Source organism: Pan paniscus, chromosome 10, assembly GCF_029289425.2.
Source record: "Pan paniscus chromosome 10, NHGRI_mPanPan1-v2.0_pri, whole genome shotgun sequence".
NCBI classification, from domain to species: Eukaryota; Metazoa; Chordata; class Mammalia; order Primates; family Hominidae; genus Pan; species Pan paniscus.
The window spans coordinates 45,073,029-45,089,127 of record NC_073259.2 but is presented as its reverse complement, the minus strand read 5'-3'; the positions used below and the strand labels follow the sequence as shown (position 1 = coordinate 45,089,127).

At 51.3% G+C, this 16,099-nt stretch overlaps 1 protein-coding gene across 6 annotated transcripts; it reads right to left on the bottom strand.

Annotated features, from left to right (window-relative positions):
- Positions 1–1,052: 1,052 nt before the first annotated feature.
- LMBR1L (limb development membrane protein 1 like) lies at positions 1,053–15,445 on the bottom strand. Of its 6 annotated transcripts, XM_003825829.4 has the most exons (18): positions 15,296–15,445; positions 14,414–14,917; positions 10,872–10,956; positions 9,835–9,868; positions 8,657–8,796; positions 8,359–8,462; positions 7,598–7,724; positions 7,002–7,070; positions 6,798–6,862; positions 6,379–6,451; positions 6,204–6,287; positions 6,031–6,107; positions 5,381–5,458; positions 5,159–5,232; positions 4,477–4,567; positions 4,309–4,375; positions 1,858–2,019; positions 1,053–1,653 (listed from the first exon to the last, which is right to left on the bottom strand). In XM_003825829.4, the coding sequence occupies exons 2-18, from the start codon at positions 14,483–14,485 to the stop codon at positions 1,586–1,588; spliced, it is 1,470 nt and encodes a 489-aa protein (XP_003825877.1). In that variant the 5' UTR covers positions 14,486–14,917; positions 15,296–15,445; the 3' UTR covers positions 1,053–1,585. The 6 variants fall into 6 exon arrangements, with proteins under 6 accessions (XP_003825877.1, XP_008949404.1, XP_008949405.1 ...); XM_008951156.3 differs by lacking the exon at positions 15,296–15,445 and having other exon boundaries at positions 5,159–5,172; positions 14,414–14,817; XM_008951157.4 differs by lacking the exons at positions 1,858–2,019; positions 15,296–15,445 and having other exon boundaries at positions 14,414–14,822.
- Between the last annotated feature and the right edge of the window lie 654 nt (positions 15,446–16,099).

Genomic DNA, 16,099 nt, shown 5'->3' with positions numbered 1-16,099 from the left:
TGTAGTCTTAGGTACTCAGGAGGCTGAGGAAGGAGGATCACTTGGGTGCAAGAGTTCAAGGCTGTAGAGTGAGCTAAGATCATGCCACTGCACTCTAACCTGGGTGACAGAGTGAGACCTCCCCCCAAAAAAAGATGGCTGGGTGTTGTGGCTCACCCCTGTAATTCCATCATTTGGGGAGTCCAAGGTAGGTGGCTCACTTGAGCTCAGGGGTTCAAGACCAGCCCAAGCAACATGGCAAAACCCCATCTCTACTAAAAATACAAAAATTAGCCAGGCATGGTAGCATGTGTCTGTTGTCCTAGCTATTCTGGAGCCTGAGCTGGAAGAATGGCTTGAGCCCAGAATGCGGAGGTTGCAGTGAGCTGAGATTGCACCACTGCACTCCAGCCAGGGTGATAGAGCCAGACCTTGTCTCACAAAAAAAAAAAAGAAGAAAAAAGAAAAAAAAAGCACCCCTTCCTCAAGATGACTGACATTTATTAGAAAACTAGCATAGTAACTATCCACACAATGACTATGAGGTGAATGGTGTCCCTGGAAGCTGTGCAATACACAATCTGTATAAGCCTAAGTTTTGCGCTCTTACTCCCAACATAGCACATGGGCTTTTCAAGAAACTGATGGCCTCTAGTAAAAAGCTAGATTCTTCTCTCAGGTAGGAAATGAAAATCCTTGTCAGCCAGCCACTTATTTTACTCTATATCCAATAGTTAAGCCAGGGAGGATAGGGCTGAAGGCGTGAGTGTATCGGGGGAGGTTATCCTACTCCTATGCCCATGTCCTACCCCCAATACTCAAGGTACAGAAACAAGGCCATGAATATAAGGAGGAGTCAGGGGACAAGCCAGCTTTAAGCAAGACTGAGGATGGAGGAGTTTCCCACTGCCCAACTGCATGGCCTAACACCAGATCCAAGTCCCCAAAGGATGGTAATAATATAGATGAAGGGGAAGGAAAAGGATGGTGGGCAGGACCCCTCTGCTTCTCTTACTGGGCAGACGCCGGGCTGGTGGGAGCAAGGCTGTTCAAATATACACAGAGACAGGTGCTTTAAAAAAACAAAGCAAACCCTGGGATCAACTTTATTGCTGATGGCTGAAGCCTCCTCCTCCCTATCCCCTTGGTCTTTCAGGTGGTCCAAAGCCCCTCCAGGATAGCACAGTGCTTAGGCTCTGCTGGGCCAGAGGCAAGGGAGACAATCTATCTCCCGAGCCTGCCCTGGCCCAGTCCTTTCCCTGCCCCTACCCCACCTTATTGCACATCAAATCATGTAAACATGGCTATGGGGATGGCCCAGAACAGCAGTGAGGCAGATTGATGTGTAAACAGATTTGGGATCAGGGGCTAGACCCAGTCACCCAGCCCTACCCCATGCTGAGGCCACAGTTAAGTATGGAAAAGCAGGGGGTCCTGGTCCCAAACTCTGGCTCAGATTATGCAATAGTGCAGATGGCTCTGCTCCCCTCTGCCACCCACCCTCTCAGATTCCAGGTCCTGAGGTCCAAGTAGCCTTGGGCTTCCCTCTAGGCCTAGGCAGCAGATGGCAGTGTCCAGTTTTTTCCTTCCCACCCCCAGCTGGAGGTCACTGGTGCTGGGTCTTCCTAGATGCCTGGGGGAAACCGGAGACGGGCAGCGGCAGTCTGTCCAGCCCTGGAGAAGAGGAGATGGGCAGTCAAAAGCAAGTCAAAGGTCCAGTCCGTTAGGGACCAGGCAGCCAAGCCACAGAATGTGTGGATGAGGTACGTTACCCACAAAGCAGGAAGCACACCCTCTCCCCTGCTGGGGTGATCCGTGATCCAGAGTGTCCTAGATGATTACCACCCCCAACTAGCCTGCACCCTCACTCCCTCTCACCAAAGGCCCGGATCAGCTCTGCCCGCACAGCTGCAGTGAAGGTCTTCACCAGACAGAGTGTGGTGAGGCCTGCAAAGGCTGCGTTGTAGAGGAACACAATGTAGAAATTGCCCAGCCAGTTGAAGCGTCCAAAGTCACCCAGCAGGTCAAAGCGAGTGAGCCCTGAAGCACAAAGGCCAGGATGAGAGGTGGGCTCCCCAGGCCCTTTTCTGCTACCAGCCCAACTTTCTGCTGCCTCCTGGTGGCCACATTTCAACACTGCAACTGATAGGCTGGCCTCTCCCAATTCTACCACCCAAGCTGTCTCAAGAGCAGTTCGGGACTGTTCTAAGTGTCAGCAGCTAGGCTTGCTTCAACTTCGCTTCCAGAGTCTGGTATCTTCTCCTCCAGTGAGGCCTCCTCTGGCTCCTGGCGTCCCCAGGAACTCCCAGGGCCTACTACTTGTTCCTGGGCCTGGAATAAGCAGTTCACCAAGTTTTTTTTAGTAGACAGAACAGTGTGGTTGCTGGGCGCTCATACTGATCAGGCTGCTTTGGTTCATATCCCAACTCCACCCCTAACTAGCTGTGTGATCTGGGGCAATTTCCTTAAATTTTCTGTGCCTCAGTTTCCTAAGAATTAAATGAGACAACACACATAAAGCACTGTCTGTGCCAGGCACTATTCTAATATTTACTGGTCCCCTCATAATATTATCATAAATCAAAAAACTCTGCTCTCCACCTTTAAATATTCTTACCTGCATCCACCCTAAAGGAACTAACTGGAAGACCCACAAACCTACTTTCTTACAAATTCTCCTGGCATAAATACAAATGGTAGAGTGGAAATAATATAACGTTAAGAATGAAATAGAGCTGTTTTTTGTTTTGTTTAATTTGGTTTTGTCTTAAGACAGGGTCTTGCTCTGTTGCCCAGGTTGGAGTGCAGTGGCACAATCTTAGCTCACTGCAGCCTCAAACTCCTGGGCCCAAGCAATCCTCCTGCCTCAGTCTCACACATAGCTAGGACTATAGGTGTGCTAATTTAAAACACTTTTTTTTTTTTTTTGGTAGAGATGGGGTCTCACTATATTGCTCAAGCTGGTCTAGGACTCCTGGCCTCAAGTGATCCTCCCACCTTGGCCTCCCAAAGTGCTAGGATTACAGGCGTGAACCACCAGGCCTGGCTCACAGCTGATTTTTTTTTTTTTTTTTTTTTCTGAGACAGAGTCTCGCTCTGTCACCCAGGCTGGAGTGCAGTGGTACCATCTTGGCTCGCTGCAACCTCCACTTCCCAAGCTCAAGCAATTCTCATGCCTCAGCCACCTCCCAAGCTCAGCAATTCTCATGCCTCAGCTGAGATTACAGGCATGTGCCACCATACCTGGCTAATTTTTATATTTTTCATAAAGATGGGGTTTCACCATGTTGGCTAGGCCGGTCTTGAACTCCTGGCCTCAAGCTGATCTGTCCACCTTGGCCTCCCAAAGTGTGAGATTACAGACGTGAGCCACCAGGCCTGGCCCCAGAACTGACTTAAATATGAAATCACATATAAAATACAGAGGATGATGTGGTATTTAGGGGGAGGTAGGAGGGCGGCTGTTACCTCTGCAGCTCACATACTACCTTGGGGTGAACTAGTTACACTCTTGAACTTTTTTTTTTTTTTTTTTTTTTTGAGATGAAGATTCACTCTTGTTGCCCAGGCTGGAGTGCAATGGCGTGAGCTCAGCTCACCGCAACCTTTGCCTCCTGGGTTCAAGTGATTCTCCTGCCTCAGCTTCCCGAGTAGCTGGGACTACAGGCATGCACCACCACGCCTGGCTAATTTTGTATTTTTAGTAGAGATGGGGTTTCTCCATGTTGGTCAGGCTGGTCTCGAAATCCTGACCTCAGGTGATCCGCCTGCCTTGGCCTCCCAAAGTGCTGGGATTACAGGCATGAGCCACTGCGCCCAGCCACTCTTGAACTTTTTAACCAGTTAATTCTAGATATAGCTCTAAAGGCAGGAGAAGGAGTGAGTTTATTATCTGACACACCAGTGTACAGAGAAAGCACTAGCCTGGGGTTCAGGAGACAAGGGTCCTAGACTGACTTGACCTTGCCTCAAGCCAGCTGTATAATCTGGGTTAATCAGGTAGCTTCTCTGTTTATTGTCTTTCAAATAGGAACATTTACTAGATTATTCACCCAGGAGAAAGATTTAGAAAAGTGTGCTCCCTGACCAAAAAGTAGAAGTAAATGAGAGGCAGTGGGATGTAGCAAATGTAAAAAGTATGTACTTTGACCCTGAAGCTCAGTGTAGGCACTTTACAGAGCCTCCCTTTCCTCATCTGTATAATGCGGATAATACCTACTCATGGGTTTGTTGTGGGAATTAGAGAAATTATGTATATAAAGTGCCTGCTTTGCATCAGTAAGTACTCAAAAAAATCCAATTCCTTTATCTCCTCCTTTCAATACTTACCCAGGGTTCGAGAGAAGACAGGAAGTGCTGAGCTTAGGACCAGGAGACAGACACAGTTCCCAATTATCTGGGTGGAAGCAGGGAAAGGAGAGGTGAGGGTGGAAGAGCTGCAGGCACCTAGTGCCCATCCACACCCCCTGGGAGCTTCCCTTACTCCCTCCCAGCTACCTGCGTCATGGCGGTGTCGTGCCATCTGGGCCGCAGGCTCCGGAAGAGTGGAGAGCTATAGAAGCCCACAACTGAGGACACCATTAGGTAACTGCCACTGCATTAAGGAATAAATGGCTGGCTCCTAAGAATTAATAACTCATCTCAAAGGGAACAGAGCTCTCTCCCAGCCCACTTCTTTTTTTTTTTTTTGAGACAGGGTCTCACTTTGTCACCCAGGCTGGAGTGCAGTGGTGCGATTTCAGCTCACTGCAACCTTGACCTTCTGGGCTCAAGCGATCTTCCCACGTCAGCCTCCCACGTAGCTGGGAATGCAAGCACGCACCACCACGCCTGGCTAATTTTTTGTACTTTTTGTAGAGGCCGGGTTTCACCATGTTGCTCAGGCTGGTCTTGAAATCCTAAACTCAAGCAATCCACCCGCCTCAGCCTCCCAAAGTGCTAGGATTACAGGTGTGAGCCACTGCACCCGGCCTCTTTTTATTTTCTTCTGATCAGATTCTACTGAACCACCAGCCCTCCTTTCAAAATTAAGTCTTTTCCTTCTTTCTGAACCTCAGGTTGATGAAAACTTGCCCCACTTCCCATCAGCGTTGCTCAGAGTCCCAAAGGAGTGCTCGGTCTAGAGTCCCAGGAGACAGGTTTGCTGAACAGAGGCAATGATGGGTTTCCAGAAGGATACAAGATGAGTACAACCTGAATGACGGCACCAAAGGAGCCCAGCTTGGAGAAGGAGACCTGGCCTAAGGAGGCACCCTGAGGAGTGGGGCAGTATCACTGTGAGCATTCCCCACCATCAGCACTACCCGGCACCCAGCCTTCCCGCTGTCCTCAGCTTCTGCCTCCTCTCCCCAGCTGTTCTTAGGCCCTCCCCAAAGGATATGGTGGGAGGGCAGCCTGGTACCTGCATGCCTCGGGGCATGGCAGCCTCATCGATGAGCAGCTCCAGGATGTGGATGGCCACAATGAGCACAGACAGGCCCTGTGTGAGGCAAGGTCAGACTCCCATCCCACCCCAGACCACAGCTGGACCCAAAGCTAAAGGAATGGGCAGAGACTCTGGTCCAACATTTTCAGTTTCCAAGACTAGCTCTGCTTCCAATGAGCTATATGGGACCTCATCAAGGCTGCTATTAGCAACAGAGTGCCTTTGAGGATATTATAAGATACATCTCCTCTAGATGGAAGGATTGCAAAAAGGCTGAATAGGAAAAGGCATCTCTCTTCCTTCAACTGATGAGATCTATAACTGAGTCCATAGGGGAATCGACTGAATTTCAATGTTTATTATTCTCATGCCAGGGCAAACCTGCACAACTCCTCACTGGCCCTGTGTCTTTGGGCAAGTCACTCAACTCTGTCTCTTCATCTACAAAATGGGGATTGATGTGCTCAACATTTGTGCTCACCACAGGCAGGACATAAAAGTAGGCACTCAGTGAGAAGCAACCACTATTACTGATGATAACCAGGTCCCTGCATTGCCTCCCCTCTCCCTGAGAAGGCCTCAAGTACTGAGGGTCCACTCCTCACCTCTAGGGCTGGTATACCTACCGTCAGCACCAGCAAGCACAGCATAGCCAGGGGGTAGCCCAGGTTCCGTTGCCAGGCTGAAGCCTTCCGCCTCTTCTCTGTGCAGGGATGGGAGGCTGTCAGCAAGCACCTGGAACCAGGGGCTACTCTCCTTGGGGAAACCCAGGTATCCCAAGCCCTACGAAGCCACATACCCAGCAGGACCCTCTGTGTCTGCAGAGCCAGGACCTGTCTGTGTAGCAGCTCCATGTCTAAAGGCAGCCAGCAGGAAGTAGGATCTGAGGGCAGAGAAGATGGTGTTGCTCTCAAGTCCTGCAGTTTCTGCCCAGGCCAAGCCTACCACCCCAGCAGGGAAGAACTGCAACTCACTACAGATCCTGCGGGTCAGGGCTGCCTCCTCAAAGGCTGAGCAGTACAGCTGCTCCTCCAGGTCTTCCAGCAGCTAGGGGCAGGGGAAAGGAAGAGACTAACTGTCAGAGGCTCCGTGACCCAAAGGCCCCAGGAGAACCCTGTTCTTCCCAGGGCTCCGTAGTCCCAGGCTTCCCCGAGACCCTCATTCACCACCCTGTGGCCTGCAGCTTTGCTCAGTCCCTCCCAATTGCCCTGTATTCTGCCCTGCATGTCTGGTGACCAGCTCTGCATGATAGGGGTACAGAATACAGGAACCAACAAAGGCTGTAGCTCTCTGCAAGTTGTGTACTACACAACCATAGGGTTGTTTCATTGTTTGGTTCCAGCTCTGCAGGAAGCTCACCCTGCAGGATCAAAGAGCAAGGAATACCACATACCCGGGGCTTGACTAGCAGCTTCCCAGTGACGGAGAACATGCGGGCGAGACCCAGTGGAGTACACACTGTAGGGACAAGAGCCAGTCACTTGCCAGACCCTGCTCTCCACCCCTTCCCTAACATGCCCCCCATTCCCTTTCCTTCTAGCCTGGTTACTCTGGTCCAAGGACCCTGCCCATTCCCTCCCAGACCCTGTACACTCACCCAGGAGCAGCAGAACCCCAAGGAAGGAGATGCATGAGTAGAGGTAGGGGAGATAGTACTCCCAAAAGTCTAAGGATAAAAAAAAGAGGCATGTCAGCTCATCTCTCCTTACTTACTGTCCCCAGGCTGACAGGCCTCAGAGTCTAGACAAGGGCACAGTCCCCACAGGGGTTAGGCAATTAATACAAATGAAGAAAGCTGGCCAGCATTAGCAGAATAGGGAGTGGCAGGGCCTATAGTAAACTGGAGATCCTAACCCCTAACTAAAGGGTACAACTGCTATTTGGCCCCCATCACCAGGGACTAATGTAGCCAGATCTTCTCCTTGTCAAACAAAGTTAGATATCTGGATATTAATGTGAAACCTCCCAATTTAAAATGTTAGCCACTGAATAATATATATTTTTAAAACCATTGCATGGGCCCAATGAAACATTTCTGCAGATTGCATTTGGCCAGATGTCTATCAGTTTGAAACTTCAGTCTAAGGGAGAAGGTGCCAACATTTTCCACTTTAGAAGGTTACAGTCATTCCAGGCAGGGGGACATGGGCCAACTGAAAAGCCATGCAGCCTGGAGGAAGCTGGGCCGCTCACCATAGAGTGACTCTCTGTTGGCCTTGTTCTTGTCCACAATGGCTGATGCCACCCACACCATACCTAGCACCAGCAGAGTGAGGAGCATCAACATCACCACTGTCTCATAGACCCGGCCCAGGACACCCTACGGGAGGAGGCAACCAGTGAAGAAGGTTAACATCAGGGCAGTGTGGGAACATTGGAGATGGCAGGCAGCCTGCGGGAACCAGAAAGGTTTGGATTCAGGAGGTAAGAGAGAGGGTTTTCCTCTTATTCTGCTAAGTTGCTCTGTCTTCCCACTCCCCAGTCTAAGGTCACCCCACATACCAGGTGTTCTTCATTTGCATCTCCTTTCCCCAGACCTATTCCTTGTCATTGTGTGCTCTGGGAGGCTGACCTCCGAGGTCTGCATCCCACAAGCTCTTTGCCCTCTGGTTTCGCATCCAACAGGAGAATGGAAGGTAGAAAAAAGGTGAGGGTATGTTTCCTGTGAGTCCTCCCACGTCTGCCACCATGGTTTTGGCAGTGATTATGACACTAAGACAACAGCTCCTCTCTGGGCAGCTTCACATCCCTGGCTTCAGCTATTAGTGGGTTCTAGAAACCATTTCCTCCCTTTGTCCCTACAGGCCTAAGGGTGGTAATGACTTCCTACTGTCACTAGAGCCTCAAACTTCCTTTAACTAAACCTCTGCAAATAGCCTCTTTATTAAAATCTCTTCAGTTGAACCATGTGTGTGGAATTCCGTTTCCTGCCTGGATACATATCCCCTACTTACCTTTCTGGAGCCAGCAAAGCCCTCAGACTCAGTGAAGAAATATGCAAAGGGCATGAGGAAGATGAGGGACAGGTTGGAGAAGAGAAAAACAAGGTTCCAGAGGCCTAGAGCAAAAAAGGAAAAGCAGAAGTGGTCAGTAAGGGGAGGGGCAACCCACAGGAGACTGACCATTTGCAGGAGAAGCAGAGTGGGAAGGTGCGACATATGACTGATTGGCGCACGGCTGCCTGAGTCCACCCGACTCTATCTGCTCTCTGCTCCCTATCCCCACCCCAAGCAGCTTCCAGGAGCCACACACCATGGATGAGGGAGCCGTTGAGCCACTGGATGTAGTAGTTCCGAGGCAGGGAGAGCAGCACCTCATTGCTGATGATGGAGAAGGGCAGGAGCAGGACAGCACCCAGGGCAATTGCCAGGGTAAAGGTGCACAGCTCGAGCCTGGGCAGAGAAGGGGACAGTGTCCTTGCTTAGCTCAGCACTCACTACCCTGTGCTGAAGAAGCCCCATTTGTCCTGAGGGCACCTGTGGCCTCCAGAACCAGCTGTAGCAATCACAGAGCTAAGGAAGGAGCTGTCCAGCTGGGGTTCTACCCACTGCCACCCCACCCTAGCTCTTTACCTCCAGGGAAGCCCCAGCTCATGGGATGGGCACAGCCTCGGGCATTCATGGGAACCTGGTCACCTGCCATGTCACATACCCAGGCTGTCCCCAGGAATGTGGTCCTCCCATACATGCCTATCAGTTATGCCAGGTATGATGCCAAAACTAGGGGACCTGGCTTCTCTTCTTTGCTCAGGGATATGGATTTCTGAGCTTACCTCTTTTAGCCCAGATAAGCACAGGGTCATCCCATATGGCTATGCCCTGCACAAAGGCATGAGGGCAAAGGAGGACAAGAGGGAACTGAAACCTAGCTTCATAGCCAAGGTCTATGCCCCGGGCTGCATATACTGAAGATGGGCACTTCTAGCTCGTTGGTCCATCAAGGGTGGAGGGCTGCCTTCTGATCTATTGACTCAAAGGAGTCATATCTCTATCTTTCTCTGTATGTACCAGTGGACACTGGCAGCCTGGAATATGGGCCTTTCTCCCAGAACCAAGCATGCCCCTCCCTCAGGGGTTCCCACCTTCCCCACACCCTGCTCTTTTTCCATCAATGTGCATCCCCACTCCACTCCCTCCCTATTGGTCGCTGGGAGGTGAAGCCAAGCCGGAGCCATTTCCGGTGACTCAGGCCCCAGCAGACGTTCCTGGCCATGAGGCTCCCACAAGCTCCTGGCCTAACCAGGAAGACAGGAACAGCAGCTTTTCTGAGCATCCCCAGGGTGAGGTAAAGCCGGAAGCCAGAAATGGGGTGGAAACAGAAACTCTCTCTTCAGTGTGTGAGACTTCCCCCTTCTCCCTCCAGCTCCAGGCCTCCCTAGATCCCAGTTCCTAAAGACCACTGATGTTAGGTGCTGAGGCAGGGACACTTACGCAATCTTGTTGACGGTGGCATCTTCATCATCCACTGTAAGAGACAAAGGCACGGGGAAGAGGCAGGAGGACATCAGGGGGCAGCTCTGAGGCAGTTAGTATTACAATGTGCTCCCTGCCCCATCCCTGCCCCCTCAAAGAAGGCAGAGCTGAACAGGAGGCTCCAGGAGACCACACATTATGAACTCCATAGCCTGTTCTCCAGCCAAGGTGGCAGCTTAAAAATCAGTGGTCCCAGGTGAAGAGAATACAGGCCAGACATTCCTATACTTCTTTCCTCCTCCCTAGATCTCTCCCATCACAAGTTCCTCTTTATATGTTCAAACTATTAATATAATAAACAACTAGTCTGTGAGGTTGGTTACATCAGTGGCTGGGTCCAGGAAAGGGAAAAGAGAGGAGGGGGAAGGGGAGATTCACACAGAAAGTCCCCAGGGGAATTACTCTAGGGTAGCTGCCTTGTTGAGGGGGGACTCATCCTGAGCCATCCTAAGAGGAGGAAAGGCTGGAGCTAGGAACTGGGGCAAGTGTGCCCCCACCCCCAATTACACAATGTCTAGGGAAGGAAAGCTGCGATCTGAGCATACTCAGGCTCCCCATAAAGAGAAAGGCCACCATCACCAGGTTCCCCAGTCATCAGGGAGGTCTCTGGTCCTGGCTGTGGAAGCACTAGGAGAGGAGATGACACAGAGCCTGTGCCCGTAATGACATTCATCCAGCAGTTGCTCACTTCAGGTTCACAAAGGGCTTTCACATTAACCATCTCCTTTGGTCCACACAATGGAGTAGGTAGACATTGTTATGCCCATTTTGTAGGATGAAACTGAGGATCAGAAATGTTATATGACTTGCCCAGCAGACACGTCCATCTAGCCGCCCTTGCCCCTATCTTGCAGAAAGGGAGGCTGAAGAGGCAAAGGCTCCAGAACAGCCCCACACAGCCACTGCTCCTTTCCCAGTGGGTACCATAGGCCCATTCCCCTGAGGCTGGTCCATGGCAACAGGGACTCTGGCAGGAGGGAGGGAAATCAAAGTACCTGTGGTGAACTCAGCAGGCTTCTTGAAGCGGGTCAGGAAGATGTGGCAGAGGATGTACAGTGTTGCAAACAGAAGTGTTGATATCTGTAGCAGAATATGAGCTGGGATGAGAAGCTCTAACCTTCAGCACACTCCACAGCCCCAAGGGCCTCTCTGTTAATTCCAGGCCATCACTTCCTCAAGATAAGGCTCCATACTTCCAAGGGTTCCATCTGGAATTATGTTCTGTTCTGATCCCCCAGGTACTTCCTTCTAGTCAGGGCCCCAGGGGCCTCAAAGAAGGGCCAGACAGGGGCTGCCCCATGCACCTGGGGAAACAGCAACATGCCCAGCCCTACAAGGACTTCATTGGGAGAAAATACCTTCAGCCCAACTCTGGTTGGTAAATGGGCAAAGAAAACTCCTAGAAATGCACATGCACACGCGTTTCAAACCAGCTACAGAACCAGAGGGAATTTACTCCGAGCACATTATTGGGAATGAAAGCAGGTTTGAGGGGAGGAAGACGTCTGCATTGTCCTGGCACCCCATTGCTACCCCACCCTCCTACCTCCATGCACACTGCTGCCTTGACCCAAAGAAGGTGTCATGTTTCTAGACCAAGTCACAACTTCTATTCCATGCTTATTCAGGGGCCTGAAAGATCAGGTCTGCTCTGGGCCAAACCAGAGTCTCATTTAATCCTCTACCCCTAACAGTGGGCTTTAGCTGGGGCCCAATATCTATAGTGTTTCTAGAGCTGGCTGGACTGCCAAGTGACAGTGATGGCGGAACTCAGCCAGGTTAATCTGCATATTCATTCCTACTCTACTCCAAGTAAGCTGCTGCTGCCCAGAGGAGGAGCCATTGGCTAGCTTGGCTCTATAATCAAGAACAGAGAGTCTCCTCCAGGCACTGTGGCTCATACCTGTAATCCCAGCACTTTGGGAGGCCGAGGCAGATGAATCACTTGAGATCAGGAGTTCAAGACTAGCCTGGCCAACATGGTGAAACCCCATCTCTACTAAAAATACAAAAATTGAGCTGGGCGTTGAGGCTCACACCTGTAATCTCAGCACTTTGGGAGGCCACAGTGGGAGGATCATGAGGTCAGGAGTTCAAGACCAGCCTGACCAACACGGTGGAACCCCATCTCTACTAAAAAAACAAAAATTAGCTGGGTGTGGTGGTGCATACCTGTAATCCCAGCTACTCAAGAGGCTGAGGCAGGAGAATCACTTGAATTCAGGAGGTGGAGGTTGCAGTGAGCTGTGATGGCGCCACTGCACTCTAGCTTGGGTGACAGAGCAAGACTCCATCTCAAAAAAAATTACAAAAATTGGCTGGGCGCAGTGGCTCACGCCTATAATCCCAGCATTTTGGGAGGCCGAGGCGGGAGGATCACGAGGTCAAGAGATCGAGACCATCCTGGCCAACATGGCGAAACCCTGTCTCTACTAAAAATACAAAAATTAGCCAGGCGTGGTGGCATGCACCTGTAGTCTCAGCTACTTGAGAGGCTGAGGCAGGAGAATTGCTTGAACCCGGGAGGCGGAGGTTGTAGTGAGCCGAGATTGTGCCACTGCACTCCAGCTCTGGCAACAGAGCAAGACTGAGTCTCAAAAAAAAAAAAAAAAAAAAAAAAAAAGCCGTGTGTGGTGGCAGGTGCCTTTAATCCCAGCTACTCGGGAGGCTGAGGTACAAGAATCACTAGAACCTGGGAGGCAGAGGTTGCAAGAGGTTGCAGTGAGCAGAGATAATGCCACTGCACTCCAGCCTGGGCGACAGAGTGAGACTAGGTCAAAAACAAAACTAAACAAAACAAAACAAAAAAAACACCAGAGAGTCTCAAGAAGAGAAGTTATTGTGTTTGAGATAGGCCAAGAATACAAGATCAGTCTCATGGGTCTTCCAGTCTCCAGAAAGGGCTGACCCCACAAGGAATACACATACAGCTATCTGTACAAGGAGGGAAGAATCCACAGAGACGCAGGAGAGCCATCGATCTAGAACAAAGTCATAGCTTTTGATATTAGGGAAGCAGAATAGAAGGAGCCACTCAGATTGTAGCTGCAAGATTTTTATAGCCTGTGTTCTGCTCTGGGCTTGCGTAATAGCCAGGAAGGTGGGAGGGCTCAAAAGGTCAGGCTGGAGTTCCACGCAGTTCCAAGAAGCTAGGTTGCTCTCTAGCCTCTAGATGAGAGCCAGGTGGGGGAGGCACCATAAGTCTTCAGGCTACCCTTAGCCAGCACTGATGTTCTCAGCTCATGGGACTAAAGGATTAGGGAGACATCCAGGAGGCTGCTTCTGTCCAAGGTCTCATCCCTCCCTGTTGTCTAGGAATTTGAGCCTCCAGCCCGACACTGTCTCAAGGCCTGGGTGTGCCTCTGCAATATGCCCAACCCACCATGTGGACTGTCCACCAAGAAACACACAAGGAAGGCTTGCCGAAAGCACACTTCTACTGGAGTTGCACACACAGACTAATATACTTTCCTGTCCTCACAGATAAGAGCAGACCTAATTATGTCCTGGCTCAATTTACCCCTCCTCCAATCAGGCTGCCCAGGGCTGGCTAGAGCCCAGCCTGAGAAAAATGAAGGGAATGACCCCAACAATGGATTCCCACACTTACTAACATTTCTTTCTGTTTTTCCAAACCATTCCCTTTCCATTTACTATCTGGAGATGAGGGTTGCCCTGGGGAGCTCTGGGGAAGGACACAGGAGAAAGGAGAGAGGTGAAAATTCAAAGCAAGGCTGAGAAAGATATGACACCCTAAGCTCCACTGGGTACCCCTACCCCTGAATTGAGTAGTCCACTTCTGTGCGCAAGGTTCAGTTGTCGCTCTAAGTGGCAGGGAGGGCGTAAGGAACAGCAGCCAGGTACCCTCTGAAGCCCTGGGAGGACCACTCACTGCGGAAACCCCGGAATGGCTGAGAGGCTGGGAACCCAGCCTTGCAGGGTTTCAAACAAACACCAATGAGAAAGAAAAAAGACGGGGGAATACTTGGTTGTTCCTCATCTCTACATATTAGGATCCACCCCAGCAAGACTCCTTTCTTCCAAAGCAGGAGATGACCCACCAAGTCCCCAGGTTCCTCCCGTCTGCCATCCCTACACCTCCCCTCTTTTCTGGAATCAAGCTCAGTGTGACGACGTCTCCCCTTCATCCAACGTCAGCTGAGTTTGCCCTCAACCCAGTTTGAGAAGCAAACCCATCCTTCCCCGATTATCAGACTAAGGCAGACTCCGCAGGCTCTCAGACCCCGGAGACCCCTAACAGGAAGACGCGCTGGGTGAGGGGTGGGAGGGAGGGGCAGGGGAGGGGCGTGTGGGGGAGGAACGGAAACGACGGCCTTTGTTTATCGCTCAGGGACCCAGCTGATCCCATCTAGGGGATCGCTAGCCGGGCACCCGCCCTTCTGCCCGGACGGAGGCCTCCGTCGCCCGCCGCTGGCCCAGGCATGGTTTGACGGCACTCTGAGACCAGGTGGGCTCGGACCCCAACCTCCCCGTCTCCCGCAACCCCCGCTTCTCCTCGCCGGGGCCCCGCACTCACAATACACTCGCGGATCCTCTCGTGGAATAGCTGTTCTCGCACGGATAGCACTTCGTAGTCAGGTGCTTCCATACTCTGCTCAGCATGACTGGAGCCGAGGTGCCTCTGGGCCCGGGGAGGACGAGCGGGGAGGAAGCCGCCGCCGCCAAGCACCCGGACCCAGTCTAGGAGCCTTTCCTCGCAGCCTGCGACAGAAACTCGGGGCAGTCTGGGGCTCAGATACAGTCGTCCGGACGCCCCGCCCTTAAAGGGGCAGGCACCACCCGCCTCGTTTTAAAGGGCTCTGTCCTCCCTTTGCTCCCCACTCTTTAAGGTCGGGTCGCGCTCACGTTTCAATGCAAACACCCGCCACTAGGCTCGCTACGAGGAAGCGCCGCTGAGGGTCCATCTTTTTAAGAGATCTAGTGACGACACAAGGGATGGGCGGGTTCCTTCCAGGGGGAGGAACTCATTGGCTCCTGGAGAGCTGCCGTTCATCGCTGGAGGAGTGCTGATAGGCTCGCCCTGTGGAGGAAGGCGGGATCTTTTGGGCCTACCGCTGCCCATACTAATAGAGCAACTGTCTCTCTTATCTGGGAAAAGTGACGGTCCCTGGATTTTAGTAGCAGCCAAGATTTTAGTATGACCTTGGTTAAATGAACCGTTTGAAGCAGGCCAGCCAGGCAGGATGTGAGGGCACCCTAGGGGTTCTGAAATGTACCGCTGCCCAGTAACCGATGTTCTGTAGTAGCATTTTCTGTGTGTTTGTGTTGGGGTGCCCCTCCCCACACCCCCACCCCGCTTTCCCGCTGCCAGGAGTTTTCATTCAATCTTTTTTGTGGAAGACCTAGTGTGTGCTAGAACAAATACTGAAAAATACTGGAGAGAGGACTACAGAAATACCTTGCAACTTTGTGAAGAAATGCCCACAAGGATCATTGAAGAGTAGGGCTGAGTCAAACATTAGCTAACCACTTACTATGTGCCATTCACTTTATAGTCGTTATCTCAGCCATGTTACCCAGGCTGATCTCGAACTCCTAGTCTCAAAGTGATGGGCCTCCCAAAGTACTGGGATTACAAGGCGTGACCCACCCAGCCTATTATCTCATTTTTAACATCACAACAACACTTCAGAGGAAGATGTTGTGATTCAGCTTTTATTTCTTTATTTATTTTTGAGACGGAGTTTCGCTCTTATTGCCCAGGCTGCAGTGCAATGGTGTGATTTCGGCTCACTGCAACCTCCGCCTCCCGGGTTCAAGCGATTCTCCTTCCTCAGCCTCCCGAGTAACTGGGATTACAGGCATGTGCCACCGCGCCCAGCTAATTTTGTATTTTTAGTAAAGACGTGGTTTCTCCATGTTGGTCAGGCTCATCTTGAACTCCCAACCTTAGTTGATCCGCCCACCTCGGCCTCCCAAAGTGCTGGGATTACGGGCGTGAGCCACCACGTCCGGCCAAGATTGTGTGTGTGTGTGTGTGTGTGTGTGTGTGTGTGTGTGTGTGTGTGTGTGTGTCTTGGAAGTAGACAGGATTTAGACGAAGGGAGATTTTCTTTTAAGTTATTTATTTTTGAGACAGTCTCACTCTGTCGCCCAGGCTGGTGTGCAGTGGTGCGATCACGACTCACTGTAGCCTCCAACTCCCAGGCTCAAGTGATCTTCCCATCTCAGTCTCTTGAGCAGCTGGGATCACAGGCGGGCA